This window comes from Mustela putorius, unplaced genomic scaffold (assembly GCF_011764305.1).
Source record: "Mustela putorius furo isolate JIRA1106 unplaced genomic scaffold, ASM1176430v1.1 tig00004007_pilon_pilon_pilon, whole genome shotgun sequence".
In the NCBI taxonomy this organism is placed as follows: domain Eukaryota; kingdom Metazoa; phylum Chordata; class Mammalia; order Carnivora; family Mustelidae; genus Mustela; species Mustela putorius.
The window spans coordinates 3,848,921-3,876,828 of NW_025422145.1; the positions used below are offsets into that span (position 1 = coordinate 3,848,921).

General features: G+C 46.5%; 1 protein-coding gene across 4 annotated transcripts; it reads right to left on the bottom strand.

Moving 5' to 3' along the window:
• Positions 1-1,063: 1,063 nt before the first annotated feature.
• Positions 1,064-27,398, bottom strand: BFAR (bifunctional apoptosis regulator). Of its 4 annotated transcripts, XM_004750345.3 has the most exons (9): positions 27,222-27,398; positions 23,323-23,415; positions 14,365-14,701; positions 12,544-12,748; positions 11,542-11,711; positions 9,292-9,436; positions 5,441-5,614; positions 3,833-4,035; positions 1,064-2,336 (listed from the first exon to the last, which is right to left on the bottom strand). In XM_004750345.3, the coding sequence occupies exons 3-9, from the start codon at positions 14,625-14,627 to the stop codon at positions 2,144-2,146; spliced, it is 1,353 nt and encodes a 450-aa protein (XP_004750402.1). In that variant the 5' UTR covers positions 14,628-14,701; positions 23,323-23,415; positions 27,222-27,398; the 3' UTR covers positions 1,064-2,143. The 4 variants fall into 4 exon arrangements, with proteins under 4 accessions (XP_004750402.1, XP_004750401.1, XP_044927949.1 ...); XM_004750344.3 differs by lacking the exon at positions 23,323-23,415 and having other exon boundaries at positions 27,222-27,361; XM_045072014.1 differs by lacking the exons at positions 5,441-5,614; positions 23,323-23,415 and having other exon boundaries at positions 27,222-27,361.
• Positions 27,399-27,908: the final 510 nt, after the last annotated feature.

The following is a 27,908-nucleotide window of genomic DNA, read 5'->3' on the forward strand; positions in this document are numbered from 1 at the left end:
ACTATTTTGAGCTGAAGGCAGTAGAGACCCTGCGGGCTCAAGAGAAACTTTTGTCCCTCCTTTAACTACTGAGAAAAATCTAAATTGGGGGTCTGTTCTAGAATGAGGGTTATTACCAGAGCTCAGTTTTATCTGAGTGGCCCATCTGCACGGGCAGGGCACACAGCTCATTACCAAACATCTGCTCTTATCACCTTGTGAACCACATTCCTTTCCTCTGATGGCCCATACCCCTAGCTTAGCTCAGGATGACATCTGGCCTTGTTTTGCCGGTCTTTGGAACAGCCATGCCTGCATGGACTCTGTATGTACAACGTTAAGTTTGCTTTTCTGTTGATCTGTCTCTTGTCAGTTTGATTCTTAGTCCAGCTAGAAGGACCCTGAATGGGGACAGGCATTCTTGCTGACCCCAGACTTGGCGGAAGTGCAATTTTTGTAGCAAAGGGCCTGAATATTTTCCATAAACGTCCCCTTCTGTGGTACCCAAGCCCGCTATGATTGAGAGGGTCTGAGGGCGGAGACAGGCAGCCAGCAGCCCTTCTCTCGATGGGCCTGTCCCCACTCTGGTGGTAAGAAGTGAGTCTGGCCCAGCCCATCTGCTCGAGGCCCAGTCTTAGCCCTTCCTCCCTCCCAGCGCGGACATGGGTATTACTCACTCATCCTTGAAGCAGGATGTGGGGAGGACGTGGGGATGCTGCGAGCCCACAGAGTGCAGGCGGGGGTGCTGGTCTGGCCGTCTGGCCTGGGCCCAGCCCTACGGATGCCAGCCAGCCTCCTTGTGCTCATCTGGAAAGGAGAACAGTAACTGTGCAAGGCACCAGGCTAGGGGTGTGCAAACGGTGCGTGGTGTCCCCAGACCCGCTGTGCTGTGACACGGGGAAGGTCAGGCAGGCCTGGGGCCTGATGAGCAAGCGCAGGAAGAAGGAAAACATCTTCCCTCCTTTCGGGTTAGGCACCGGAGGGTGGCTCGTTGGTGCCACGCTCACGTCAGGCTGGGGGACTTCGGGGTCACTAGGCTGTAGGGGGCAATGCGTTTTCAAAGCAGTTCTTTTTTTCTATAGACTTTTATCTATATAAAAATCTTTATTTTGCTTTCAAGTGATTGCTTCAAACTTTCAGGTGCAAAGTTTGAGGGAAATCTTCCAAAGGTCCAAAGAATAAATGAAGGGTTCATAGAGTCATCAAACAACACTGGGCACAAGCTTACCTCTGCGGGGCCGATCTCCGGGCGGCTCCCGTCCACACCTGCTATCTTTACACTGGAAGGAAAGAAAAGGCCCTGCTTCATCTCATCCGTATTTACAATGACAGCACTTGGTGTAATTATACTTGCTGTTTTATACATGAGAACAGGACAGTAAGATCATACAGTGCGAGGTCAATGTACAAAACGTTTCCTTGAACAAAAGGATTATCCTGGATATTAAATTCCTGAAAACAAAACAAACCAACCCCACGACAATCATTGTAAGTGGCACCGAGGCAGCTCAGCCCCACGTGAGTTACTCTCTGTTATTGCCCGACAGGAATCCAGGCTCGCAGCGATTATTCGTGGAAAATCTGATGCCAGTGTGTTCTTCACTCTGACAAACCTTCTAGCAATTCTTTCATAATCCAGAATCGTCCATCAGATTTGGGCTTTTCCTCTGTATTGCTCATGTGCAACTGTCTACGCCTGTGACAAAATCTTCTCCCGTTTTTTTTCCTAAATTCGCCTTAGGGGACAGGCCTGGCCCCAACAAGCCAGGTCTCCGGCTCAGCCCTGGGCTGCAACTCGTGCTGGGAGCCTTTGTCCAGCGGGATCACTGACGTGGCAGCCTTCTGCTGTCACCACACTGCACGCGTGGGGACCCGGGTCCTTGAGAGCCACGGAGGACCAGGCCTCCCTGGTCTCTGTGAGGAGGGCGGCTGGCTGGGAGGTGATGCCGCTGTGTCGGCCGAGCTCTGGGCTGTCAGTTCCTGCTGCCACGATGCCACAGGCAGAGGGAGAGAGGACCTGGTGGAGCCTCTGACAGACAAAGCAGCACCTTGTTCACGAGGCGTAGAAATAGGAAGTGTGCTCCCCCCTCCCCACCCTCCCGCTCGAGCAGTGCTCCGATGTCAAGGAGGCTGGAAGAGTCCCTCAGGCCCTGGGCAGTGCCAGTCACAACACCTGGGTTTCCAGCCGTCGGACTTCCTTGACCACGAGATCGATGTTAATAATTGGGTTGAAGTACAGGGCCCAGTAAAATAAACAGTTGCAAACAAACTGAGGAATGAGGGGCCAGAACATGGCCACAAAAAGCCCCTGTGTTGATACTTTCCAAAAATGGTTCCACATCCTCTGAGGCACAGTCCTGTGAAAAGAAGAGAAGCATCTGAGAGGTGGGGTCGTGATGCCGTTTCTAATGATGGCGCCAAAGGGCTTGGGCCCCGGGCCTCCCCCCAGCACGGAGCCCGGCTGCCGGAGCTGCAGAGGCTTCCTTCCCGGACCTGACGCCTGAGGCGTGCCTCTGCCTGACCAAGCATCGTTAGCTCCCAGGATGGGGCCTGCGGCTTGTGCCTGGCCCTGGTCCCCACAGTGAGGGAGGACCCCCCGCCCCTGCCCCCAGGACAGCCCCACCTGCTTGGGCGCTGAGTCACGCTTGTATGTGTTTAATGTCTGTCTTTTCTGTGAGGCTGTAGGCCTGCAGAGTCTAGACTGTCTGTTTTCCTTACCAAAACATCTGCAGCGCCCAGCAGAGAGCTAGGGGCTGGGAGTGGGGTGTGTGTGTGTGTGTGTGTGTGTGTCAATGAACCGTGAGCCTGATATATCAACAGGAGGTTCCTGTCAGGTCTGGGGACTATTTAGAGGGCTGCTACTGACTCACGAGGCCAAGAACTCTGTGGGTCATGGGATGTTTAAAGCTGTGAGGATGCTGGCGTGCGGCTGTGTTACTTCTGCCTGCCCAGAAACCACCTGCTACCCCCCCACCCCACGAAACACTTTCTGAGCTTTCCTTCTGGTGCCGCCTGCCCCTGTCTCTTCCATGTGGTCTCGGTGGAGCTGAAGCAGCCCCTGGCTGGTGGGCAAGGGCATGCCCCGGCACTGGTGATGGGTCCGGGTGGGCATGGGACCCAGGCGGGGCCCGTCAGAGCGAAGGAGCGGGAGCCATTGTAAGTGCTGCGGGGAAAGAAGTGTGCTCCCTCCAGCGGGGTTGCTAAGCTGCTCCGATCCGTGCCCGGAGTGACCACGGGCCCCAAGCAGAGAGAGCTGCCGGAGGGTGAACAACAGAGCTGAGAGCAGGGCTGCGAGAGGGAGAGCGTGAGTCCTGACGACAGCGTTTAGGTCTCTGGGTCCAGCTGTGCAGGAAGTCTGGGAAAGCCAATTCGGGCTGGTTTCGATCACAGGAAACCAAGAGTCCCAACTCTGAATGGCTAGCCCAGGGCTCTCATTTCATGCATTAATCCCAAGAAGCGATTACTGTCCTGATCAGTGGGAGGATTAGAACTCAGGACCATGACTTCCTCACCAGATCTCTTTATGCTCTACCACTGTGCCCTTTCCATAAAGTACGTATTCCTTACTATGGTCCTTCATGCACACCCCGACCCCCAGAAGTACACGGTGTGTTACTTCACGGAGATAAGACACATGGAGACACTCTTGAATAGTGAGCGCCACGAAAACCTCCCCACCCCCGAAAGTGAGGACTGTTTCCTAATCGCTGCTTTAAGCAGTGTTTCTACACCGGGGCCCAAGGAGTGTTTCCCGTTCATCCACTACTTCAAAGAGGACCCTTCCGCCACTTGGTAAAAGTCTTTCTCAGTGCCCGCTGTTCCAACCATCTCCAACTTGTAAAATCACACTCACTTCAGTTCACTTCTTGACCAGATCCTCCAAAAGGAGAAGAACTCCAGAACCGAGAGCAGCATGGCATTGACGATGAGAAACCGGGACGTCCAGTAATGGACCTCCAGCCAGTCCCACGCGAATTCGGCAATCAGCTGGTACGGAAGGAAGGAGTACTTGACGAGGAATTCTCTCCACTGTTTCCACGTGGGCTCTCTAAGATCCTTTCAAATAACATCAAAATAAGCACAAGGGGACACACAAAAAATTGTGAGGACTGACTTTTACAGAAAACTTTACATTTGTGAAAACCCCCACATACCCAACAACGTAACAGGAAATTCCCAACCCTCAGCTCACCTTGTAGTAACTAATCTTACACCGGACAAATGTTATCAAAGAAGCGGAAGAGAGATGCCTCACATGTATAGAATGCGGGGAAAACCCGGAAGTAAAAAATCCAAGCACGAGTTATAAATAACGAGGTTGCAATGAATTGAAATTAGGACAGTTTTAAAATTTCTTCCTCACTGCATGGGTAACTCAGACAATTTTCTAAATCTGACATCTTAGCTGCCTTGGAATGATAACAGATCATGGGAAAATTAAACATATACTTTGAAAAAGTAATTTTGGGGAAAATAAAAAGCCCTAACTACAGATATTAGCAAATGATTAACCAGAGCATTTAAACAACTCACAGAGGCATCCAGAAGGCTTACAGAAACTACATATTGCGAGAAGAAAGTGAGTGTGCTGAGTGAGCAGGGGTTGCTGGGGCCTGTTAGAATGGAACGGTAGGGAGGCCTCTGGCTTGCAGTGCAGTGAGGACAGGTAAACAGCAGGAAACGGGGTAATGAGATAAACACTATGCATAGCGGCTTATCAGCAGGCTTTAAACTACATCCAAGGCTCAAGTCAGTTAGGGAGTGCTTGACAAGTATTTTAAAAAAGGTCTTTGGAGATTTAGGAATCCTGTTTTAATATTTATGGGTCTGGATCACATGACGATTCCTATAACCATGTGACTTTTGATTTCAACAGATCACAGGGACTGCTCCGAGGGCAGCGATGCAAAGCACATCACCTGAAATGACCAACCAGATACACCGAAATCACTGACTGGGATCCACCAGCAATTCTGGAGGACTCCGTCGATCAAACTGAAGACACGACAGCCAAGGTGGGCAACTATCCCTGCCAGGGGCCTGTGGTCAGCTGCTTACTTTCCTGAGGCCACTGGGATGGATGCTTACTCTGCCCTGTGGGAGGATAAACCATCATCCTTTGGGGATTCTCTTAACAGACAGGTGGCCAAGCTGGAAGGTCCGCAGATCTAACCCTTGGGCAATCCAGACCTAGGCTATCTTCTTTTAGAACAAAAGCAATGCTGTTTCTTCCCCTCTAAATATTTCAGGTCCACATTGCTGTGTGTAATGCAGTAAATAAAACCAGCTTCTGGAAGCGGGGAGGGTCTATTTTATGTTCTCTTGCAGGGTGCCTGCTTGCAAGAAAAAATGAAGGCTGGGTGCTACTGGCTCTTCCATGACAGCTACAGTCTCATCTTCAATTCCAGACCACACTGAGGAGCAGCAGAATAATTCTGTTCATGGCGCTCTGTAGACCTACCAGAAGCCTGGTGATGATGTCCTCCCCAGAACTGTCTTCTTGCAATGGGCAGATGGTGTGGATGAAGGGTAGGAAGGTGTCCGTGTAGTCAAATAGATAGAGGTACAGCAGACCGAGTCTCGGGGAGCTCTTGAGGGCATACAGCAGGAACAGGGACCTGCCTGGGTTCACAGCCTGCAGAAGACAAGGCAGGCACAGGGCCCCGTTACAACAGAGGTGGCCAGCTCCCCACCTGTGTTCCTTCCACAGTCTCACACCCTTTGCCATCAACCTTTCACAATGAATGAATGAATGAGTGGATGGATGGACGGCAAGAAGAGTCCAAGTATCAATATGCTGGGCTACATTTAATAAAGACCCAGTCTTTCTCCATGGCTTTTGTAGGAGGGGTTGTGCGGAGCTGAGATGTGTACTCCTAGGCACTGCCAGTAAAACCCAACTTTTCTGGAAAACAATTTTGTAAACCATATCAAAGAGCCTTAAAAATGTTTACTTTAGAGGCACCTGGGTGGCTCAGTTGGTTAAGCATCTAACTCTTGGTTTCAGCTCAGGTCCTGATCTCAGGGTTATGAGATCAAGCTCCTGCATCGGGCTTCACGCTCAGCGGGGAGTCTGCTTGTGATTCTTCCTCTCTCTCCCTCTGCCCCCTGCCCCCACCATGTGCTTTCTCTCTCTCTCTCTCAATAAAAAAAATTAAGAAATGAGAGAATCACAGTATCACCATTTTGCAAGTAAAGTATCAATGGTCATGGTGGCGGCCACCGTCAGAAAGAAACAATCAGATATCATGAGCCTCTTGATGGAAGAAGACATCACCACATAGGAAGAAGTCTTGTCAAATACCTAAACCAATGCGAGCTTCCATATTTAACTACTGGATTATGGGATATGCAGGAGACAGCAGAACCCGTCAGGCAACACCACAGAGAGACAATCAGCCAAATTCAAGATGTGGGGAAACTACAGCCAAAACTATCCCGTTTCATCCACAAATAAATGCAGGGTAACGAAAAGAGGGAGGGAGAATCCATACACTACAAGAGACTTGAGAGACACGATAACCAAATGTAGACCTTTTTTCGAACAAATGGACTAGAAGAAAAAAGTATGCAGTACATTTAAATACTGACAAGTTATTTGATAGCAGGGAATTAAGTTTTGTTTTTAAAGTTTAAAAAAAGATTATATTTATTTATTTGGGAGACAGAGAGTGAGAGAGAGCACGAGTTGAGGGGTTGGGGGGGAGTAAGGGGAGAGGGAGAAACTGACTCCCTGCTGAGCTGGGGGCCCCAGACATAGAACTTGATCTAGGACCCTGGGATCATGACCTGAGCTGAAGACAGATGCTTAAGTGACTGACCCACCCAGATGTCCCCAGTTTTGTTTCTAAAGGGGTCTTTACTTTTTAGAGATTCACAATGAAATATTTACCTCTGAAAAATAAGGTATCTTAGATTTTCAAAAGTCAGGGGAGGGAGTAGGTGGGGGGACCACGGAAATAAACATGACTGTAAGTTGCCGTAGCTGGGAAGGGTACTTGGCAGTTCTGTACTGTCATCCTACTCTTATGTATGTTTGAAATTTTCCATAGTAAATATCACTGCAACCTAAAGGTAGGTGAGAAATAGACATGTAATTCATCATTCAAAAATGTTTCCCAAACTGTTTTTTTTTTTATTATTATCCCCTTTTAAGGAGACTTTTAAAAACATTTCCCCCCCCCCCCCATAATCTTGCCTCCCCATGAAATGTGAATACCACAGATAAACTATACACTTGTTTTTGCACTGTGGTCTGTTGGAGGGGGTCACAAATCACAAACTATTTAAGACTTTTTTAATTCCTCACCACCCCCACCAACCAATTGCCTTGGGGCCAGTACTGTTCTTGTCCAGCATTCAAGATCTAAAGGAGAAATGGTCCCCGAAATCAAGTCAAGAGTATGGCCAGCCACATCACGGTTAGTACAAGGGAGAGGGAGGTGAGTAGGTGACCTGTTTGTGGGTCTGGGGTCAGTGTGAGTGCTGAACCAATGCGCATGCTTGGCTACTTCCTATCAGAAAGGAAGGCAAAGCCACCACCCTGTAAGGGGGTTATGATGAGAGCACTTCAATGGGGAGCTGTTTCTCCCATATCTAATGAGAACAGGAATTGCACCCGGACACTACGGCTGGAAGAATCTTATCACATTGGAGAACTGTCAAATGGCCAAATCTGGGGAGGGGGGGAGGTGTGTGTGCTGGCAGCCTTGAAGATCTGAAGGAGCCAACTGATAAGATTCTGCCTGGGTCTAGAATTGCGTTCCCATGGGTTAATATTAAGATTACTTTTATGTATTTTAAATAAAGGGTCAGCAGTAATGCAAAAAGCAACAAACCTTCTATCTTTATGCCCATTCTTCAAAAATTCTGAAACGAGTGTTTTTTTAGTTTTAAAATACTATGTGTACATAGTCAACACAACGTTTTCCAAATGGCACAGAAATGTATTGACAAATAAAATTCTCCCTTCTGTCCAAGTCTCAATCCCCAGAATGAAAACATTAACAGTGTGTGTATCCTCCCACAAATATTCTCTGCATAGGCAAACATAAAGATACATACAAATGTGCCTACTTTCCAATGTGCTTTTCTGTATTTGCAGTTAACAGTGTGACGTGGGCTCTGTTCCTTACTGGGACACCCGGAGCCCCCAGCTCCTACCTTCTTCGGTAATGGCTGCACGTACGGCTGTGCCCTCCTCACTTAACCAGCTTCACTGTTTTTCCACGTGCTGCTATTACCAACGATGTGGTGGTAAGGGTCTCCTTGAACGATGTTTGGGGACTCAGAGCAGTTCTCACTGTGACTCTATGAAGTCACTTACTGAGGTGGAGATGGGCATATGGAGCCCAGGTGCCTGCTGCTGGCCCACAGCCAGCATGCCCTGGAGGAGCCCAGTGAGGAGCGTGGCCACCCTGCCCTTGACCCCCAGACCAGGCTGCCTGTGCTCTAAGCACAAAGAAGTGATGCCACAGGTCACAAACAGGTATGGTTTAAATTTTAATAGTTATTGATAAACTCCTCTCCACGGAGACCGCACCAGATTTAGGATGCACAGAACACACGAGTGTCTCTTTCCTTTGATTATGATGCTCTTATCCCTGACAAGACCAGACAGGTGAAAACGACACCATCTACTTACTTCAGTCTGCGCTTCTTTAATTATGAGTGAGAATTCTTTCCCGTGGACTTATGGGCCATTTGTAATTATTTTTCTCCATGCTGCCTTTTTTAGGCTCTAAATCTATTTTATAATAAAATGTGTTAGTTTTACGGTCCAGTATTTGCTGAAATCCTCTCTGTGGTGCAGGCACGGTGAAGAATAGCTTATCTGCAGCTCGTATGGCTGGAGATGTGTACTGCCTGGGAGCTAGCAAGCCCGTTCCTCAGTATGTAACATCAAGCATAAGAATGTCCAAAGAATTTCCAGAGCAGGACTGTTTCTAACAGCAAACATGGAAAGAACCCCAGGTTCACTGACAGGACAAGGCCTCAACGAACATGTGCTTGAAAGAGAAAGTGAGTGAACTGGGGCCAGAGAGGTAAAAGCTACTTGCAGAAGGAATGCTCAGTTCATGGGCCTTCCGTGAAGGTGAGGGGCCCGTGAAACAACACTCCTTGTACCCGCATACGCAACGCCCTGACACAGGTAGGGGAACGTGCCCAGTAAGGACCCCCGGCTCAGCGGCAGGAGGGTGGGGAGCTGGGGGGTTGAGGGGTGGCTGTGATGTTTTCCTAAGCAGTGGGCATGCAGATGAGAGAGAGGCTATTCTCTGTATTTTTCTTGATTAAAAAAAATTAAGAGTTCACCTTATATTCCCAGAGATTTTGAGGGGGCTTCACACCTAGGGCTTTGACACGCTCCAGTTCCAGGAGGATGGCTCTTCTGTGGCTGCTATTTTCTATGGTATATGGCGGCCTCGAAAATTCTTCCTCTGTCAGGGTTAAAAGCAACCTGTCGGGGAGGGGGAGCAGCAGGGGGAGATTGCTTTTGAGATTATGTACAGGATGCAAACTCACAGTCAGTCTTGCATCCTATCAGCACAAATGCTTTAGCCTTGAGTAAGCTGACACTTCACTTAGTATAAGACACAACAGTAGTAACAGCAAACCCCTGAATTAGTGATTCTGAAACCACCTGCGCAAGTCATCACTGATCCATTTAACAATTCTGCCCAGTAGGTGGCATGATGGCTGTTTTGTGGCTGAAAAAATGGCTTGGAGGAATATAGTGGCTCAGCCAAGGCACAGCCTGGTCTCTTTCGCACCTCGTCTCTGATTCCTGCCCCCTTGCCCGATATGTAGGCTGACCTCTCACATACTACCCTGGTTTTCAAAATGTGTATCTATGGGAAAAAAAAAATTGGAAGGAAATCCAATAAGATGTTCTGATTTTGAGAGTAGCTGTTTGGGGGTAGTGATTTAAGACAAATGATGGTAGCTCCCTCGTCTGATCCCTTTCGTCGAAAAACACGACTTCACCTCAACAATCACTCATCGTTAACCACGCCCCTAACCAGAGCCCCGCAGGTACACCAGTGGAGGGATGGAGGCTGGTGTCCTTTCGTGGGGAATTTGGAAACATTTATCAAAGTTGGAAAGGTTTATGTGCTTTGACCCAGAAATTCTAGTTCTAGGAATCTATCCTCTGGAAGGCAGGCAATCATGCGAAGATGTATTAAGGTAGGGATGTATTAACTAGGTACGGGAAAAAATTTTTTTTAAACCACAATTGGGGAGAAGTGCTAATTCTTACAAAAAACAGTGGGAGCATTTGGTTTTCCCAAGCGCTGAAAACACAGTTTCAGAGGGCAGTGAGTAGACGGCCGGCCAGGACAAGCAGATTGTGGCCCCTCTTAGCACTTCGTGGTGAGCTAAGTACTATCCCTACACAGTCCCTCCGGGGAAGGAAAGACTCCAATAAAGATGGACAGTGCTCTGGAAGGGGGTGAGGGCGAGGGGATCTGCTGATGGGCAGAGGCAGGCCTCCCCACAAGCTGCCAACTGGATATGGGAGTTCCCTGTATCAGAGCATTTCCTACAACATTGCTTGGAATTGCCTGGAACGGGAAAAAGGAAACAGCCCAGATCTGTTCTGGTAGAGATCAGTTTAAAACAGACTCCAGTACATACACATACATGCATATATACAGACACACATATAAACACAGGTCTGCTTGGTATATTATACTTTCAGTTTAGACAAATAAATAATACACCTTTATGTGTACCTCTCTATAAACATGGAAAAAAAATCTGAGATGTCCAGAAAGATGACAATGGTGGTCTTCCCCGAGGAGTAGAATTCTGATGCTGTTTCACTTCCGATACCTTCTAGTTCTACATCTTTATTTTTAAGGAACTAGTAAATACCTGCTTCTTTTATAATCACAAAGCAACAAACAAAATATCATACCATAAAATGGCTTAGCTGCTTTGGAGAAACAATTTGGCAGCTCCTCAGCAAGTTAAACAGAAGGGCTTACTTCATGACCCAGCAATTCCACTCCAAGAGAGCACTGAAAGGGCAGGTCTACACAAAAACCCGCACACCGAGGATCACAGCGGCACTGCTTGTAACAGCCCCCAAACGGAGCCAACCCAAGTGTCCAGCCATGGAAGGAGGGACACATAAAATGGGTTAGGCGCAAACCAGAATATTACTCAGCCATAAAAATGCACGAAGCATGGACACCTGTGACAACTTGGATGAACCTTGAAAATATTCTGCGAGGTGAAAAAGCCAGAACCAAAAGGTCATGAATAGTGTCTGGTTCCATTTATCGGAAATAGTCTAAACAGGCAAATCCGTTAAGACAGCGAGGAGAACGGTGGTCGCCGGGGAAGGAGGGGGTGTTATGAGGACTGCTGGCAAGAGGAAGACCTTTCTTTTTGGGGTGATGAAATGTTCTAAAACTAGATTGGGGTGATGGCTGCAGCCATCCGTGCAGGTACTGAATGCCATGAGTTGCACACTTTAAATAGGTGAATGTTATAGTCTGTGGATTATATCTCAATAAAGCAGCTTAAAACAAAATGTCAGAATATCTTGCTTCTCACCTTCCATTTACTCTTTCCGCTAAAAACCTGTCTCTGTAGAGAGAGGCCCACGGGCCCAGCTGCTCCAGCCAGAGGACAACTTCTTCTGCTGTCCACTTGGCCACAGCCTTGTGCACCAGGAGGTCGTGCTCAGATTCCCTGCTGCTCCAGTGGTACACGAGCAGGACCACCTGGAGAAGAGGGAGGGCCCGGAACACACAGAAAGGTCAGGGAGGACGGCTTCTCCATCTCACTGTGGGGCAGGGGAGGGAAGGGGCTGAGCACGGTGGGAGTGATGCCATGCTTGTATGAGGAAGCAAAGAGAGCCGGGGAGCAGAACTCCTGGGGCGGGGGGTGGGGGCTCTCACTGCTCAGGGTGAGGACATGAGGGAACAGAACTCAGCACTGCACCCTTGACCCCAACATCTTGGCCAAGATAATGGACTTATCATGTGCCTTTTTTGCTGGAAAATGTGTAACTTTTAAATTGTTGTAGCATGGAACCGAAAAGAAGATTGTCTCTCCATGGGGTGTTAGTAAAGTGTTGTGCTTGACACTGGACCATCAAAATAGACATGGTCTCGCATCCCAGCTTAATACCTTCCTGCACTGGTCTCCTCACCTCTACAGTGGGAACAACAGGGGCACCTGGCTGGCTCAGTCAGTAGAGCAGGTGACTCTTGCTTTCGGGATCATGACTTCAAGCCCCATGCTGGGCATGGAGCTTATGTGAAAAATAACGATAATAATAATAAAAAGAAATGAAGAGATAAAATGAGAGTAATAACGGTGGCTACTGCAGAGGTTATGAAGAGCATGAAATGGAATAAAGCTAACAATAACTGAGCTCTGAATGTGAGGGGGACTACGTGTGGACACAGCAGCCCCGAAGAATCACATGACCTGGCTGATCTTGATGCGTGCACTGAATCATTGCACGAGGTACGCCATCAATTTCAACCGGACTGACTTCAGTGGAAACTGTGAGGGCCAGGGGGTGGAGAAACACACTGATAAACTTACTGCCACACCAGTTAAAGCGGTGAGCACCCCGGAGAAGAATCCCCCGCCTCTCTGTGGATTTGCTCGGCCTGTGTTTGGAGCTAAAGGAACCTGATCATGCCCGTATTTCTGAAAGGCTGCAAGACTCTGGACTATGTCATTATTCAGGTGAATGTCTTCATGTCGCTTTTTAATGGCATCAGGAAATAATTTTTCAATGGCATCCCTATGGAGAATAGTAAAAAAAAAAAAAAAGTCACAAGACAGTTGTTTGTCTAAATCTTATAATATTTAGAGGTTAAAATCAAACTAACAGCTGATATTTGATAATTACAAGCACTTTAGAAGAATGGATAAGAAGGCTGGTAACAGCAAAAAATGAGAAACAACTTACAGGTCTGTGGTTAGAGAAATAGTCAAATAAAAACATGGTCTGTTTGCACAGAATGGAATGCTACATGGTTTTAAAAATGAATTTACTGGGGGGGCGCCTGGGTGGCTCAGTGGGTTAGGCCGCTGCCTTCGGCTCGGGTCATGATCTCAGAGTCCTGGGATCGAGCCCCGCATCGGGCTCTCTGCTCAGCGGGGAGCCTGCTTCCTCCCCTCTCTCTGCCTGCCTCTCTGCCTGCCTCTCTGCCTGCTTGTAATCTCTGTCTGTCAAATAAATAAATAAAATCTTAAAAAAAAAAAAAAAAAAAAAATGAATTTACTGGGTATCACTTGTATCTAGATGGATAAGTTTAAGACATACATATTGTGGAATGAAAATAGTAAACTGCAGAACCACCACTGATGTGAGGAAATGTTTGCATTTCCTACTGGCTCACATACGTATAAAAATAGTTTTAAAAATCTGAAGGATATCATAACTAAGTCATAACTGAAATGACTCTGGGGAAAAAAGAAAGGAAGGATTGCAAAATGGGGAAGGAGAGGTCAAAGGGGTCTTTATTTAACTTTGTCAGTAATAACTCTAACTTATTTTTAAAAAGAATACAAACAATTGAGGGTATCTATGTATTGCTTATGTTATTAAAAATTAATTCATCAAAGAGAAAACACGTGGAGTTGAGTAGTAAGAGGAAGGCCATTAAGTCCTACTATAGGGCTCCCCATTTTTAATTACACATAATCGGAGAATCTTCCTACAATTTAAGATCAACCTTCAGGTAAACCAGGCTGACACGTGAGAGCAAAGTGTTTGTAAATGTATCTCCGATGAAAAAGAGAATGTTAGGTTAACGTTTTCAAGGAACTTTCTGGTACTCTGTTGGTGGCAAGAAGGCAAGAGAAGGAGAGCAAGGATTTTAGCCTCCAAGACCTCACAGGTACATTATAAATATTATGGGCAGAAGCAGAAAAGAACCTACCATCTGAAAGGTTTTGCCATTTGTTTACAAGACTATGCATGAGAAGCTACCGCTACTGATATGAACACTGGAACAGAGTTTAGTCAAAGATGAAGAAAATTAGCATCACAGTGATTTGTACAGAACTGTGCAGTTATACCACTTTCTCTGTTAGACCTAGGGTGTCCTTGGTGGAAACAAATCAATAAAAAGTGTTACATGACAAAGGATTACAAGCAATGGTCTGATACCCAGAATTTTTTTTCCCCCTTTGTGATAAACAGTAAGAGGTCATGGTCCCCTGTGAGGAAAGGAGTTCTGGATCTGCAGTCCTTGAGCCTCCTGACTCACACTGTTCTAGATCTAGGACGACCACAGCGTGGGGAGGGTGGGTGGCAGCTCTGCACGTCTGGCCCCCTCAAACATGGCTGCTCCCATGAAGAGAAAACACACTGTGCAAATGGATGCGCCACTGATATGGACTGAGCATTACCTGAGGAGAATATTGACTTTGGGGAAACCTTCCCATTTTTCTCTGCATTCCGGACACTCTGTTTTCTTGGAAGAGGCCCACCATAAAGCTAGGCAGTGCCGGCAGAAGCTATGCCCACAGTTCAAGGTGGTGGGGTTAACCAGGATGTCGTAGCAGCAGTGGCAAGAAAATTCACTAACGGAAATCTGAGGGCTGGTGCTCTGGAGGGGGTCACCGTTCTCGTGGGTCATTGTGTTCAGATCGTTGTGCGGAAGCTCCTCCATCTCTTAGCAAATTTTGAGATCCACAGGCACAGAAAGCTTCAGACTCAGAAAAATGTTGCAGAGCATCATTAAATCTAGAAAAAAAAAAAAAGACAACAACAGAACTAGGACAACTAGTTTAGCAGGTGTTTGAGATTACTGCCATTCTATTAAAGCCAATTTTTAAAACATTTTTTAAAAAATTTATTTTTTTAACAGAGAGAGAGAGAGAGAGATCACAAGTAGGCAGAGAGAGAGAGAGAGGGAAGCAGGCTCCTCGCCGAGCAGAGATCCAGATGCAGGACTCAATTGCAGGACTCTAAGATCATGACCTGAGCCGAAGGCAGAGGCTTTAATCCACTGAGCCACCCAGGCGCACTAAAGCCAATTTTTAAAGGTAACCAATACAATGTCTAAAAATTCACATTCTATAAACCAAATAAACCTCACTGAATTTCTTTCTGCTCTGTCATACTTCTGAAAATCAGGTGAAGTGAAACAATGCAGTGGAAAGTTTGATGGACTTGGGGGGCGGTGGGGAGTTCTAGATCCTTCTCTTCCACTAACTTACTTAGAAAAATGTAATTCCTCTGGCCTCAGTTTTCCCAATTAAGTTTCTCAAGTCCTTTCACATGTATGATTAAAAACAAAACAACAACAGCTTTTTTGGGCCAGTAAAATGTCTGGAGGTGGCCAAAACTGATGTCCTTCAGGTAAATAAAGCCTTTTTTTATCCAAAAAAAACCAAAAAAACAAAAAAACCCACAACTTCCTTCTTGCTAGGTAATTATTTCATAAACATGTGATTGCAGAGGCTCCCACAGATATAGTACCAAAAAAGTGAGTGAACCCTTGTTTTCTGAAATGCCCTGTGCCAGGTCAACTCCCCTGGGGTTCAATCCACATCAGTCTGAAAACGTCACGCCCTCTGGACTTGGCCAATTTGGCGCCACAGGAACATGGTAATGTTGCCGATAAGCAAAGAGCAAAAGACCATGCTCTTCTCTTCCTTATGTGGATCTTAGGAGACTGTTTTATGGAGAGGCAGTATGGTGTAGAACACCACGGAGGTAGAATCCCAGCTCTCTGATCACGTGCTCTGTGACTATGTTTAAGTTACTTGAGCTCTCTGAGCCCTGTGTTCTCAGTGGTGAAATGGTGGTTAACACAAAGCTTCAAGGCTTCTTGTGAGCATCAGAGACTTTGAAAGTAAAGTGGCAAGGATGGTGTATGGTGTCAATGGGCGCTGAGGAAATGATTATTCACACTGTCCCTGGCATTACAACAGTGGAGGTGCTGGCGGGTAAGGGTTTCTCCACCTGGATACTGTGAAGACAAAGGAAGTCAATCACCCACAGTGGTCACGCAGAGAGGACTCTTTCCACTTTCCAGGGTGCAGTGGTTATGAAACTGGCTCCAGGGCTGGGCTGCCTTGTGCCCTCTGCCATTCACTAGCTGCGGGGACTGGACTTCTTGGAGACTCAGCTTCCTCGTGTTTAAGTGGGGGTGGTAATAGCATTTAGCCCCATGGAGAAGGTTTAAGAATAAAACATGAAAAGGCAAGTGAAGTGCCTTGTCCAGAGTCTGGCATGTGGTAAGTAAACCATGTAAAGTAGCAATTCACCTGCTTTTCAAATACAGCCATGAGAACTATATGGCCTTTTACTTATTTTATTTATTTTTATGATTTTTAAAAATATTTTATTTATTTATTTGACAGAGAGAGAATCACAGGGTGCCTGGGTGGCTCAGTGGGTTAAAGGCTCTGCCTTCGGCTCAGGTCATGATCCCAGGGTCCTGGGATCAAGCCCCACATCAGGCTCTCTGCTCTGCAGGGAGCCTGCTTCCTCCTCTCTCTCTCTGCCTGCCTCTCTGCCTACTTGTGATCTCTGCCTGCCAAGCAAATAAATAAAACTAAAAAAAAAAAAAAAAAGAGAGAGAGAGAGAGAAATCACAAGTAGGCAGAGAGGCAAGCAGAGGCAGAAAGAGAGGGGCCTGACTTGGGCACTGCTGTCAGAGTCTCCATGGGGAGCCGTGAGTGACCCAGAGCTACAGGTCTGATTCCGGGTCTTATGTGCCTAGTTAATGACAGGTGGGCCAAGAGAAACACATAAAGGTTTCTGGGGCAATGAGATCAGCAAAGCTGTGCTTAAGGATGATAAATCCCCTGAGGAAGGAGGGCCAGACTAGGATAGCTTAGAAGTAAAATGTTTATCACTTCTGGGACGAAGGTGACAAAAAATGAAAACAGCAAAGGAATGACAGGTGATAAAGGATCAATGTAGCTGAGAGATGTTTAGAAAATAATTTATGGGGCACCTGGGTGGCTCAGTGGGTTAAGCCTCTGCCTTCGGCTCAGGTCATAATCTCAGGGTCCTGGGATGGAGCCCCGCATCCGGCTCTCTGCTCGGTGAGGAGCCTGCCTCCCCCCCTCTCTACCTACTTGTGATCTTTCTGTCAAATAAACTTAAAAAAATAAAATCTTCAAGAAAAAAGAAAATAATTTATGGGCTCTGATGACTAGAGAGAAGGAATGATCAAAGATGCTGCCTATGTGTCAGAGCTAGGGAAGAAAGCTACTTGTGATAGAAATGGGTCACTGTGAGCACATGGGGCCAATCTTAGAAAGAAGTGGAATTTCAGAAAACTTAAGTTTGACGTGATGATAAGACTTGCAAGTAGAATTGTCTAGTAAGCAGCTGGAGACAGAAAACTGTAGCTGGGAGTTAAGAATGAGGCCAAGCATGCATTTCAGAGTAACTTGCAGAAAATGACAATATTTGAAATTCATTTCTTACCAATTAGCCTTTTATTTATTTGTTTTTTTAAAAAAAATTTTAAAGATTTTATTTATTTACTTCACAGAGACAGACACAGCGAGAGAGGGAACAGAAGCAGGGGAAGCGGGAGAGGGAGAAGCAGGCTTCCTGAAGAGCAGGGAGCCCCACGCAGGGCTCGATCCCAGGACCCTGAGATCATGACCTAAGCCGAAGGCAGGTACTTAATGACTCAGCCACCTAGGGACTTCTCTTTTATTTATTTTTTAAAAGATATACTTTGTTTATCTGAGAGAGAGAGAGCGAGTGCCCATGGGGGGGGGGTAGAGGCAGAAAGAAAGAGAGAAGCAGGCTCTCTGCTGAGCAGGGAGCCTGATGCAGGGCTCGATCCCAGGGCTCTAGGATCATGACACAAGCCAAAGGCAGACGCTTAACTGACTGAGCCACCCAGGCACCCCAAGACCCAAATTTTTATTCAGAAACCAGAGCTCTTCAGAATGACTCAGCCCCAGAGGCTTGCTGTACTCTTCAATTCTGTGGTATTCAACCTGTCATTTCAAACCTGTCTCTGTTTGCAGTTTCGCAGACTTTTCCAAACTCAGGCGTTCTTCCCCCTTAATTCTGAACTAGGTAATTAACACCTGTCATTTCACGTGACGCTTAAACACAAACCAAAGTGTATCCCCGGGAACAGGGCACAGGGGGTGGACAGTGGAATAACTCTCCTCCCTCAGTCCTCTCTGGAGCCTTGGAGACAGGGAGAGAAGACAGTAGGCAACAGGGACATTCTAATGCTTACTTGTGAAGGAACTCAGAAAGAGCCAGAAAGCCCAGGGCACCTGGGTGGCTCAGTTGTTAAGCGTCTGCCTTCGGCACAGGTTATGATCCTGGGGTCTTGGAACCGAGCCCTGCATCGGGCTCCCTGCTCAGCAGAGAGCCTGCTTCTCTCTTTCTTTCTGCCTCTAACCCCCGCTCATGGGCACTCGCTCTCTCTCAGATAAACAAAATATATCTTTTAAAAAATAAATAAAAGAGAAATGCCTAGGTGGCTGAGTCATTAAGTATCTGCCTTCGGCTTAGGTCATGATCTCAGGGTCCTGGGATTGAGCCCTGCATGGGGCTCCTTGCTCAGCAGGGAGTCTGCTTCTCTCTTTTCCACTCCCCCTGCTTGTGTTCCCTCTCTCACTGTCTCTGTCAAATAAATAAATAAAATGTTAAAAAAAAAAAAGAGAGACAGCAAAACCCTCTCACAGTGCCTGCTGTGGGCCGAGTTTACAGAGAACAGCCCAAAACATCCTCAAGAACACTGGTTTTCTCAGAGGCCTTTAATCATGGTCAGGGCAGGAGGGGTGTGGCCCCACAGCTTGGGACTTTTGTGTCTGAACTACATGTTATCGGTTAAGAGGTACTTATTCCTCTGAAAGTGCTGCTTTCCCTCATGGAAATAACCCAAAAGCAGATAGACAGAAATAGCAAAAGATCAAGTTACTTTGGTTAAAATGTATACTCTTTCTCTGTTGAATTGAGGGCAAACTAACGCTGAAACTAGCGTTCTTCCTACAGCGATTACTATGATTCCATGGTAATCAAAGTCTGTGCAGTTCCTAGTTTGTTAAAGACTATCTCAAGACCAAGTTAGTGGCCATTTCAGCTTTTCAAAATATGACTTAAAAATACATTTTAGATGCCATTGTGTGGTTTGTTTCCTCTCGTGAGAAATAAACTTTCAGAGCTGGTAAGGTAAGGACCAGCTTTTACCTTCTAGTTTTAAAAGGCCAATGGGTGAGGGGCATCTGGGTGGCTCAGTTGGTTAAGTGTCTGCCTTCGCCTCAGGTCAGGATCTCGGAGTCAGTCATGTGCTCTCTCTGTCTCTCGGTCAATTAAATAAATAAAATTTTTAAAAAATTCTGGGTCTTGAACTGATGGCTGCAGAGGCACGTCAAGAGGTGTGTGTGTGCTCTCAAATTACACGCCAGGATGTATTTGTGCAGAGGAGTGTGTAACATGGGCACCTGCCTGAAGGAAATCTATAGTTTTTATTAGGTTCTCAAAGAGGATCAAAAAAATCCAAAGAAAGTGAAAACCTACTGTTTAACCACCAGCATACAGAAGTGTTTTTTTTTGTTTGTTTTTTTGTTTTTGTTTTCATTTTAAAAGATTTTATTTCTTTGTGTGAGAGAGAGAGTGCACGTGCAAAGGTGGAAAGGAAGAGAGGGGTAGGAAGACAGAAAAGAGAATCCCAAGCAGACTCCCTGCCGAGAGTGAAGCCCCAAGCAGGGCTCCATCTCCTGACCCTGAGCCAAAACCAGCAGTCAGAGGTTTAACCGACTGAGCCACTCAGGAGCCCCAGGATAAAGACTTATATTTAAAAGATTTTATTTATTTGAGAGAGAGAGAGAGAGCATGAGCAGTGGGCAGAGATAGAGGGAGAAGCAGATTCCCTGCTGAGCAAGGAGCCCAACATGGGACTCAATCCCAGGACCCCGCGATCATGACCTGAACTGAAGGCAGACGCCCAACCACCCAGGCGCCCCATTAAAGATTTATTTATCTGAGAGAGAGAGAGGGGGCGGGGGGAGAGAGAATACAAACAAGAGCAGAGGGAGAGGGAGAGAATCTCAAATAGGTTCCCTGCTGAGCACAGAGCCTGAAGTGGGGCTTGATCTCACAACCCTGAGATCACAGCCTGAGCTGAAATCAAGAGTTGGACACTTAATCGACTGAGCCACCCCCGGGATAAAGACGTTTTAAATGTTCTACAGCCCTCTGCTTCCTAGAGTGGTTCTAATGAACCCAGGTGAGCCTTTCCAAGGTAAGGCAGTATTACTGCCGTGAGCTTCCACTCTCTGTGTCCTGGAACCCTCTGCACATGGGCAGCCACCACTCCACTGTGGTGACATCTGGCCTTCGGACAGGCTTTCACATGGTGTTGCTCCTTCCTCCCTCTCTCCCTCACTGTCTTTTTCCTTCCTGCTCCTCTCTCCCTTCTCTTGAATTAGTACAGTGTTTAAAAAAAAAAAAAATCTGATTTCACATAAAAATCCAGACTCCTGGCTTCTGCTGAAAAACGTCAGAAGATCTGGCAAGATTGGGACGTCATACGGAGTGACAAGACTCAGCCTGAGCTGAGTAACTCGGTAGCTGCAACCTTCAGATAGGGCATATCTGCTCAGGTTTGCTACCCCTCACCCATCTATATTCCTCATTTCTGTTTACTTCCTGACCTAAGGCATATTTGTGTGAATTATCTGTGATTTCGTGACCTCTCCCGTAGTTGATGCCTTCAGAGTCTATGGACAAGCACATGAGGTTTCTAGGTTAACTGGTCTTAGGCTAGCAAGCTTAAGGAGTTCTATCAGCAAACAGCTTCCCTGTCTCTTGATTCGCAGGCGGGTTGTTTATCATCATTGCTGAGAAAGTGCCTCGGAGGTCTTCCATAACCTCTTCTACATTACCGCTTCTATTCTGCTTTACAATCAGAGGCTAGATATCCCTGTTCAATAGATTCCATAGGAGAAAGGCTCTGGATAAATCTGAGGGCAAGTCTGAAAATTTAAAGTTGGCTTTATTCTCATCATACCCTCAGAGACCAAGGTCAAAATGAATGCAGTGAGAGCCTGTGGGCTCGTCTGTGTATCACATATTTAGTACAGGCCTTTAAGACACCTGGTTCAATATTTTGGGGTTATTTACTTCCTGGTGCTAAGAATCAGTGTAATTTCCTTTTTCCCATAGGAGCTAATATTTAGGGGCACCTGGGTGGCTCAGTGGGTTAAGCCTCTGCCTTCGGCTCAGGTCATGATCTCAGGGTCCTGGGATTGAGTACCACATGGGGCTCTCTGCTCAGCGGGGAGCCTGCTTCGCCCTCTCTCTCTGCCTGCTTCTCTGCCTACTTGTTATCTCTCTCTCTGTCAAATAAATAAGTAAAATCTTAATAAAAAAAAAAGAGTTAACGTTTATTTGCACCATTTAACAGAACACTTTGGTTTTAAAGTCAGAAGACAGGTTCTGAATCGCAGCTTCACTATTTGTGAGCTATGGGATTGTGGGAAAATTAGTCATTCTCTCTAAGTCTCCCGTTAGCATACATAAGGAATGGGGTCACCACCACCAACCTCACAAAGCTGTCCTAAGCATGAAGGAGACAGCAGCACGCAGGAAGTGTTTGGTAAATGTGGTCTTATAACTGTCCCTCAGAACAATGTGTTACTTAAAATATAACTTACAAGAAATCGTATTAGCCATCAAGCATGTTTAGATATGGCCTTAAGAAAAACATGTACTGGCAACAGGCCTCTGCAGGAGAGTACGGTATGTGTCCTTGAAGCCGAGCAGCTGGGGATGCCCCACCGGCCAAGGGCAGGACATTTTCCCATTATCTCCCCTTCCCCGGAGAGCGCCTGTGGCTAATTAGATGCGCCCTTTGAAGGGGCCTGCTCAACTATAAATTTTATACTGCTTGACCAGACCTATTCTGCTTTTCTCCTTGCTTATCTATGACTTATAATCAATGTATAACCTTATTCCTTCTTGCTTATCTACACAGCATATGGTTAATGTATAGCCTTCCTCAGCTCCTTTGCTGATTATTGTCTTTATCTAAAAAATACGGGACTGAGGAGTTGTTCGGGGCGACAGTCTTTTCTACTGTCATCCCCCGCTCCCTTTCTCTTGCAGCTGATTTGTTTGTGCCTCATACTTCTCCCGGCCACCGTCAGGAGGTGGCATGGTCTCTTCTCCCCCATCCAGGTGTGGGACACTTCTCATACAGTGTAGGTGAGGAGGAATTTCAAAAGTTGTCCCCAGGCTCATGCCATATAACCGACAACTTGTTCTGACATCTCACCAATGGAACTTTTTAAAAAAAATTGTATTTATTTATTTGACAGAGACAGATCACAAGTAGGCAGAGAGGCAGGCAGAGAGACAGAGAGGGAAGCAGGCTCCCCGCTGAGCAGAGAGCCTGATGCAGGACTCGATCCCCAGACCCTGAGATCATGACCTGAGCGACCTAGGTGCGCTCACCAATGGAACTTTTAAAACACTTGCAAAGCTATTACTTCCTGAGGAAAATACCATCTCTAAAATTTCAGTGTCAAGAAATGGCAGAAAGTTTTGGAAAACATGAATATGTAAAATATGACATGAACAAACTGTATAGTTGACCTTTTCTAAAATGTCCATGGGCTTGGTCTGTTGGCACAACTGGTAGGAAACCATGATCACAGTCTGCCGACTTGGGCAATTGCAAGATCTCTATCACTGTAACCTTTTCTATGTTTTCCCAAAGAAACACCTAACCGACATGCTATAGTTGCCTGAAAAATCAATGAAGGAAGAAGAAGGGCTGGATATAAACCATCTCCCAATTATTTTGAGTGATTAAAGAACCTGCAAGGCACTTGGCTACTGCTCCCATGGAGGGGCAACTGTTTGATTTGCTCAAGTACTCCTCTGTGGCTTCATCTAGAGGGCTACTCTCTGGAAGGAGCTGACATTACTGGTGTCACCTATTGGATTCCTTAGTCACCCCAACAGCAATTAATACAGTAATCTGCATTGGATTTATCAAAAAAGAAGCCATTGATTCTGAGTTTAAGTGGAGAATTTTCCCCCTTAGCTTATAAAGATTTCACATTAATGACTGTTAACTCCTTAAAAGTTATAATCTTCAGGGACACCTGGGTGGCTCAGTCAGTTAAGCTACTGCTTTCGGCTCAGGTCATGATCCCAGGGTCCTAGGATTGAGTCCCACATTGGGCTCCTTGCTCAGCAGGGAGCCTGCTTCTCTGCCTCTACCTGCATTTGCTCTCTTTCTCTCTCTCTGACAAATAAATAAATAAATAAAATCTTTAAAAAGTTATAATCTTCAAACTACTTTGTTCCGTGGTAGATAATTACCTCTTTATTCAACAAAAAGTTCTAAAGATAGTACATACCTAACGTTTTAGGAATAATCCTTTGGAGAGCTAATTTATTGGAATTCCAGCCTGAAAATATGATCTCAATCATTTCTTCGCAAAGACGTCTCACTGCAAGAATAGAAACATTCTGGCTTCATATGGGCCTTTACTTAGGCTATTTATTTCTTTTCATTACATGTTATGTGGCAACAAACAATAATGACAACTGCTAATATTTACCGAGTCCCTATAATGTGAAAGGTAATCCTATGAGATAATTATTACTCTCATCTCCATTTTAAAGATGAGAAAATGGAGGCCTCATTAACATAGGGCAGAGCCAGGTGCTGAATCATGGTCTGAGTTAAAGGCTGACCTCATAACACTACATTATTCCAACAAAGTAGTTAGTAATGGTTAATGGTTCAAAGGACTAATTTGCTCCTTTATGCTGCTACTACAAAGCTGAGAAGTCCAAACTGAGGGAAATAAACTAGGCTATGACAACACTGCATTTTGGAACATCAACTCCAGCTTATGGCTGTTAGGGTGAGCTTGAGTTTCCATGAGATAAATAAGCAGGAACAGTCACAACAGAAATAGGGTGAGAGGGGCGCTGGCTTGCTCAGGCAGAAGAGCATGTGACTCCAGAGTTCAGGATCATGAGGTCCAGCCCCATACTGGGTGTAGAGATCACTTAAGTAAATAAACAAACTTAAAAAAAAGAAAGAACGTAATAGGTGTGCTTCTGGGGACACACTATAAACACTGGCAGAATACTACAGACATTTTAAATGCAAAGAGAGTGACTGCACACATCTGGTGACTATGAAATAAAAAGAAATGTGTCCAAATGTAAGCAGGCCGGGGGCAGAAACGGCAATAAAAAGAGAATATCATGTGTATTTCTTGTAGCCTGCAGAAACTGGCATTCATTACTATAAGAGAAGCATTTCTGGGCTCTTACCATATCGACTCTCATCCAGAAGATTTCTTTTTGGAAGGAGTCAGAAATTACTAGGGGAAAGGTAGCTAGCTAGCTCACAGGAGGCTGACTTGCTGCCTGGACTTGGAGGCTGCATGATTTACTGATCCTGAGCGGTGCTGGGCAAGAGAACATACTGACAGGTGTCCTGGCTTTCCATGAGACGCTTTTGTTTCTGTGGCATATACTCAATGACCTGTCCTGTGTTAAATGCCAAAGAAGTCCAATAATGTGATTAAAAAAAAAACACTGGTTAGTGAGCATACTTCAATTATCAGTTTGAGTAGTCTTTCCCTCTCCAATCAAATCCTGAGCTCAAGATCAGGTATCAAGCTACAGAATTCTCTCATCATTCCTGAAGTAGCCAGCACAAAGATAGGTTCTGGATATTTTAGATGGAAATCAAATCAACATGTATCTAACTCCTATGGTAGTAATTTCTTTAGAACTTCTGAAAAAACACCTGGAAGTTTGGTGAACCTGAATAAGGATAACCGAGAGAGAGGTCCAGGAACATATATTGTAAACAAGTTCCTTAGGAGAGTCTTATATACACAGAAGCGGGGGCTAGAGAGCTGTTACATACTAATAAATAAATGCATATACCTAAATATATACTTCAAACAAGGTCTGAGTAAGGTGTGAGCAAAATATAAAGTTTAAATAACACTTCCAATCTCATTTCCTCTTCTCTCCAATCTCTCCTCGGACCAGTGCCTGAATCAAAACTCAAGCTCATAGTTCTGAGCTTATCATTTGAGAATCTTTATGTTCTGCCAACAAACCAATGCGACTTTTTAATGACTTTTTTTTTTTTTTTCCTTAAAGCAGGCTTCATGCCCATGGTGGGGCTTGAACTCTTGATCCTGAGATTAAGAGTCCCATGCTCTGTGGACTGAGCCAGCCAGGAGCCCAAACACAACTTTTTAATAAGAGCACAAAGACTGGAGGCAGAATGACTGGTTTTAAATCCCAGTTCCACAAATTCACAGTGTGACATCCAGCAAGTCACTTAATCTCTGTGCCTTAATTTCCTCATCTGTAAAATGGGGATTTTTAAAAAAGATTTTATTTATTTATTTGACAGACAGAGATCACAAGTAGGCAGAGAGGCAGGCAGAGAGAGAGGAGGAAGCAGGCTCCCTGCTGAGCAGAGAGCCCGATGTGGGGCTCAATCCCAGGACCCTGGGATCATGACCTGAGCCAAAGGCAGAGGCTTTAACCCACTGAACCACCCAGGCGCCCCTGTAAAATGGGGATATTAATACCACATTACTGAAAGGGGTGCTGATAGGATTAAAAGGACATATGCACGGCACTCAGAATAGTGCCCAGCACAAAAGTGCAACATAAATATTAGCTATTACTATTATGATAACTATCTCCTACTACTCATCTAGTCACAGACGACACTTTGGTCCCATCTCTTAATTCCTGCTCCTTGGGCATTTTCCCGTATCACACTGTTCCGGTCCTCTGTAATGCAGCTCCACACCATCACTGGGTCGAAGGTGTTCAAATGACAAGATCCAAATCCCCTGGCACTTGAAAGTCTTTAATGAGTAACTCTCCTCACAGTCAAATCAATCCTTTCTGCCTCTGTGCATTAACATAACATTCATTTGTGTGTGTTTCTTCACCTCCCAGGCTGTAATTTCCACGGAGAGTCTTGTATACTTAAAAAGGTATGTTCTTAGGCATAGAGAGATGTGGGTTCCAAACGGCTCACATTTATTCTTCCTGAGCCTCTTCATTCCCATTCATAAGTTCAAGATACCAGTATCTGCTCTGAAGGAGGTTTAAATGACAAACTGTCCATAGGTACTCAGAGTCTACTGAATAGAAGATTTACTAATAGTAGCACATACTGAGCGCCAGCTACGTTAGTAATGTCAGCGCCGGGCCCTAGAGCACAGTTTCCCCGACAGGTTTACGGAGACAGGCAGCGAAACGCAGAACACACACACCAGACACCCAGACTGGCTGTTTACAAAACAGTCCTCACAAGAACACACCAAACAACCTAACTCCCGCACGTGCACTCTGCGCCGGCTCTGGGACGTGCCCCGGGAAGAGAGTAAAACTTCTTCCTATTGGCCTTTCCGAGGATGACATCAAGACCACCCTCCAAAGGACCGACCAATGGGCTTTAGCGGGGAGGACCCAACGGCGACAGCTGAGGGCATGACAGCGTCTGGGCTCTTTTTCCCCCGCCACCAAAGTTGGGGGGGGGGCAGCCGCCCTGGGTAATGACAGGCCTCCTGCCCCGCCAAGGATCCTCAGTCAGACACAATCTAAGTCTCATGTACCCCCTTTTATTATTTTTTTTTCTTTTAAAGAAAACTCCCTTTTGCACAAGTTTCCATTAGGAGCCGTGAGCTCGGAATCACAAGAGCTGGGTTCTAGCTTAACCCCAGTGCGACTTTTGGGGTTTCACTTTCCCTTTTGTGCGCGTCTGTTACCCTGTTTTCTAACGGGAGCAATCGCTTCGCTGTGGGGCAGGAACTGCCTGGCCCATCGGACCCGAAGTTCAGTCTATCAGGATCCTGATCAATTCCCGACGCGCGGCCAGAGGCTGCGGCAGGGGCTCCCGAGGGGTGGGCGTCCCTAAGTCCCCCCCTTTCCTCCACGGTGTCTGGAAGCCGATGCTCCCTGCCTCGCGCCCCGGGAGGTCCTGGAGTCGCCGGCTCCGACCCTGACCCTCGAGGGGACGCAGGCGAGACCCGGCGACCGGCCATGCCGACGTGGTGCCCTCGTGAAGGGACTGGGGGAGTTGACCACCCGGGGATCCGCGCCTCGTGGCCGGGACCGCGGGTACCCAGGACCCGGGCCCGGGTGAGGAGCCCAGGGCACCTCCTCGGACCCGTCTCCCATAGCCGTCCTCCACACGCAGCCCCGAAATCGAGCCCGGGCCTCCCCCATTCCCTCCCCCCGCCACGCTGGGGCTTACCCCTCGGCTCCTTCCCGGCCCACCTGGCCACCCGCCGCCTCCCGGACCGCCGCGGAAGCAGCGGAGAAGGCGTTCGCTTCACTTCCGGAAGTAGCCGAGGACTGACTGCGGAGAAGCGAGCCCCCGGCCTGAGACCATAGAGGAGAAACAGCACTCTTCCAACCCTCTCAACCCCGCGACCTCCCCGCTGCCTAGAGAGGCCACGCCCGGGCCGAGGACTTCGGCGCATGCGTGCCATCTCTGGTTCCGCCCTTTACTCTCCAGGGCCAGACTTAGAATCCTAGCGTTAACAGCCTGAGGGTCAGGCTGGGCTCAGAGTTTGGCCGCCCGCTAGGCTGTGTCTGTGTCGGGAGGGAATAGCTTTACCCAGAAATTCAATATTATAAGATCTCACTGCGGTCCCCATAATTCTTTTTTTTTTTTTTTTGACTCCGCATCTCATGCAGAAAAATCCCAGGACCTTGGCTGGAGTTTCATGTGCACTATTAAGAACTGGAAATAAGATACAAAAAAAAAAAAAAAAAACTGGAAATAAAATGACTTTACCACCGTGTTTTCCTCCCAGTATCTTGGTCCATTGAGAATTCATGCTGATGATCTGTTTTAAACCACTGGCCTGGAGATTGATAAACTGGTCATTTGGGATGACATTTTTCTGTAGATCAAACTGACAAAGAATTGAAAGAC

Coding starts and splice junctions, on each gene's coding strand:
- BFAR (XM_004750345.3), bottom strand. CDS start 14,627: ATGGAGGAGCTTCCGCACAACGATCTGAACACAATGACCCACGAGAAC. Junction 5,615..9,291: donor AAAATCTCTGGGAATATAAG/GTGAACTCTTAA, acceptor TGTCTTCTGCAG/GCTGTGAACCCAGGCAGGTC. Junction 2,337..3,832: donor TGGTCAAGAAGTGAACTGAA/GTGAGTGTGATT, acceptor TTCTTTTCACAG/GACTGTGCCTCAGAGGATGT.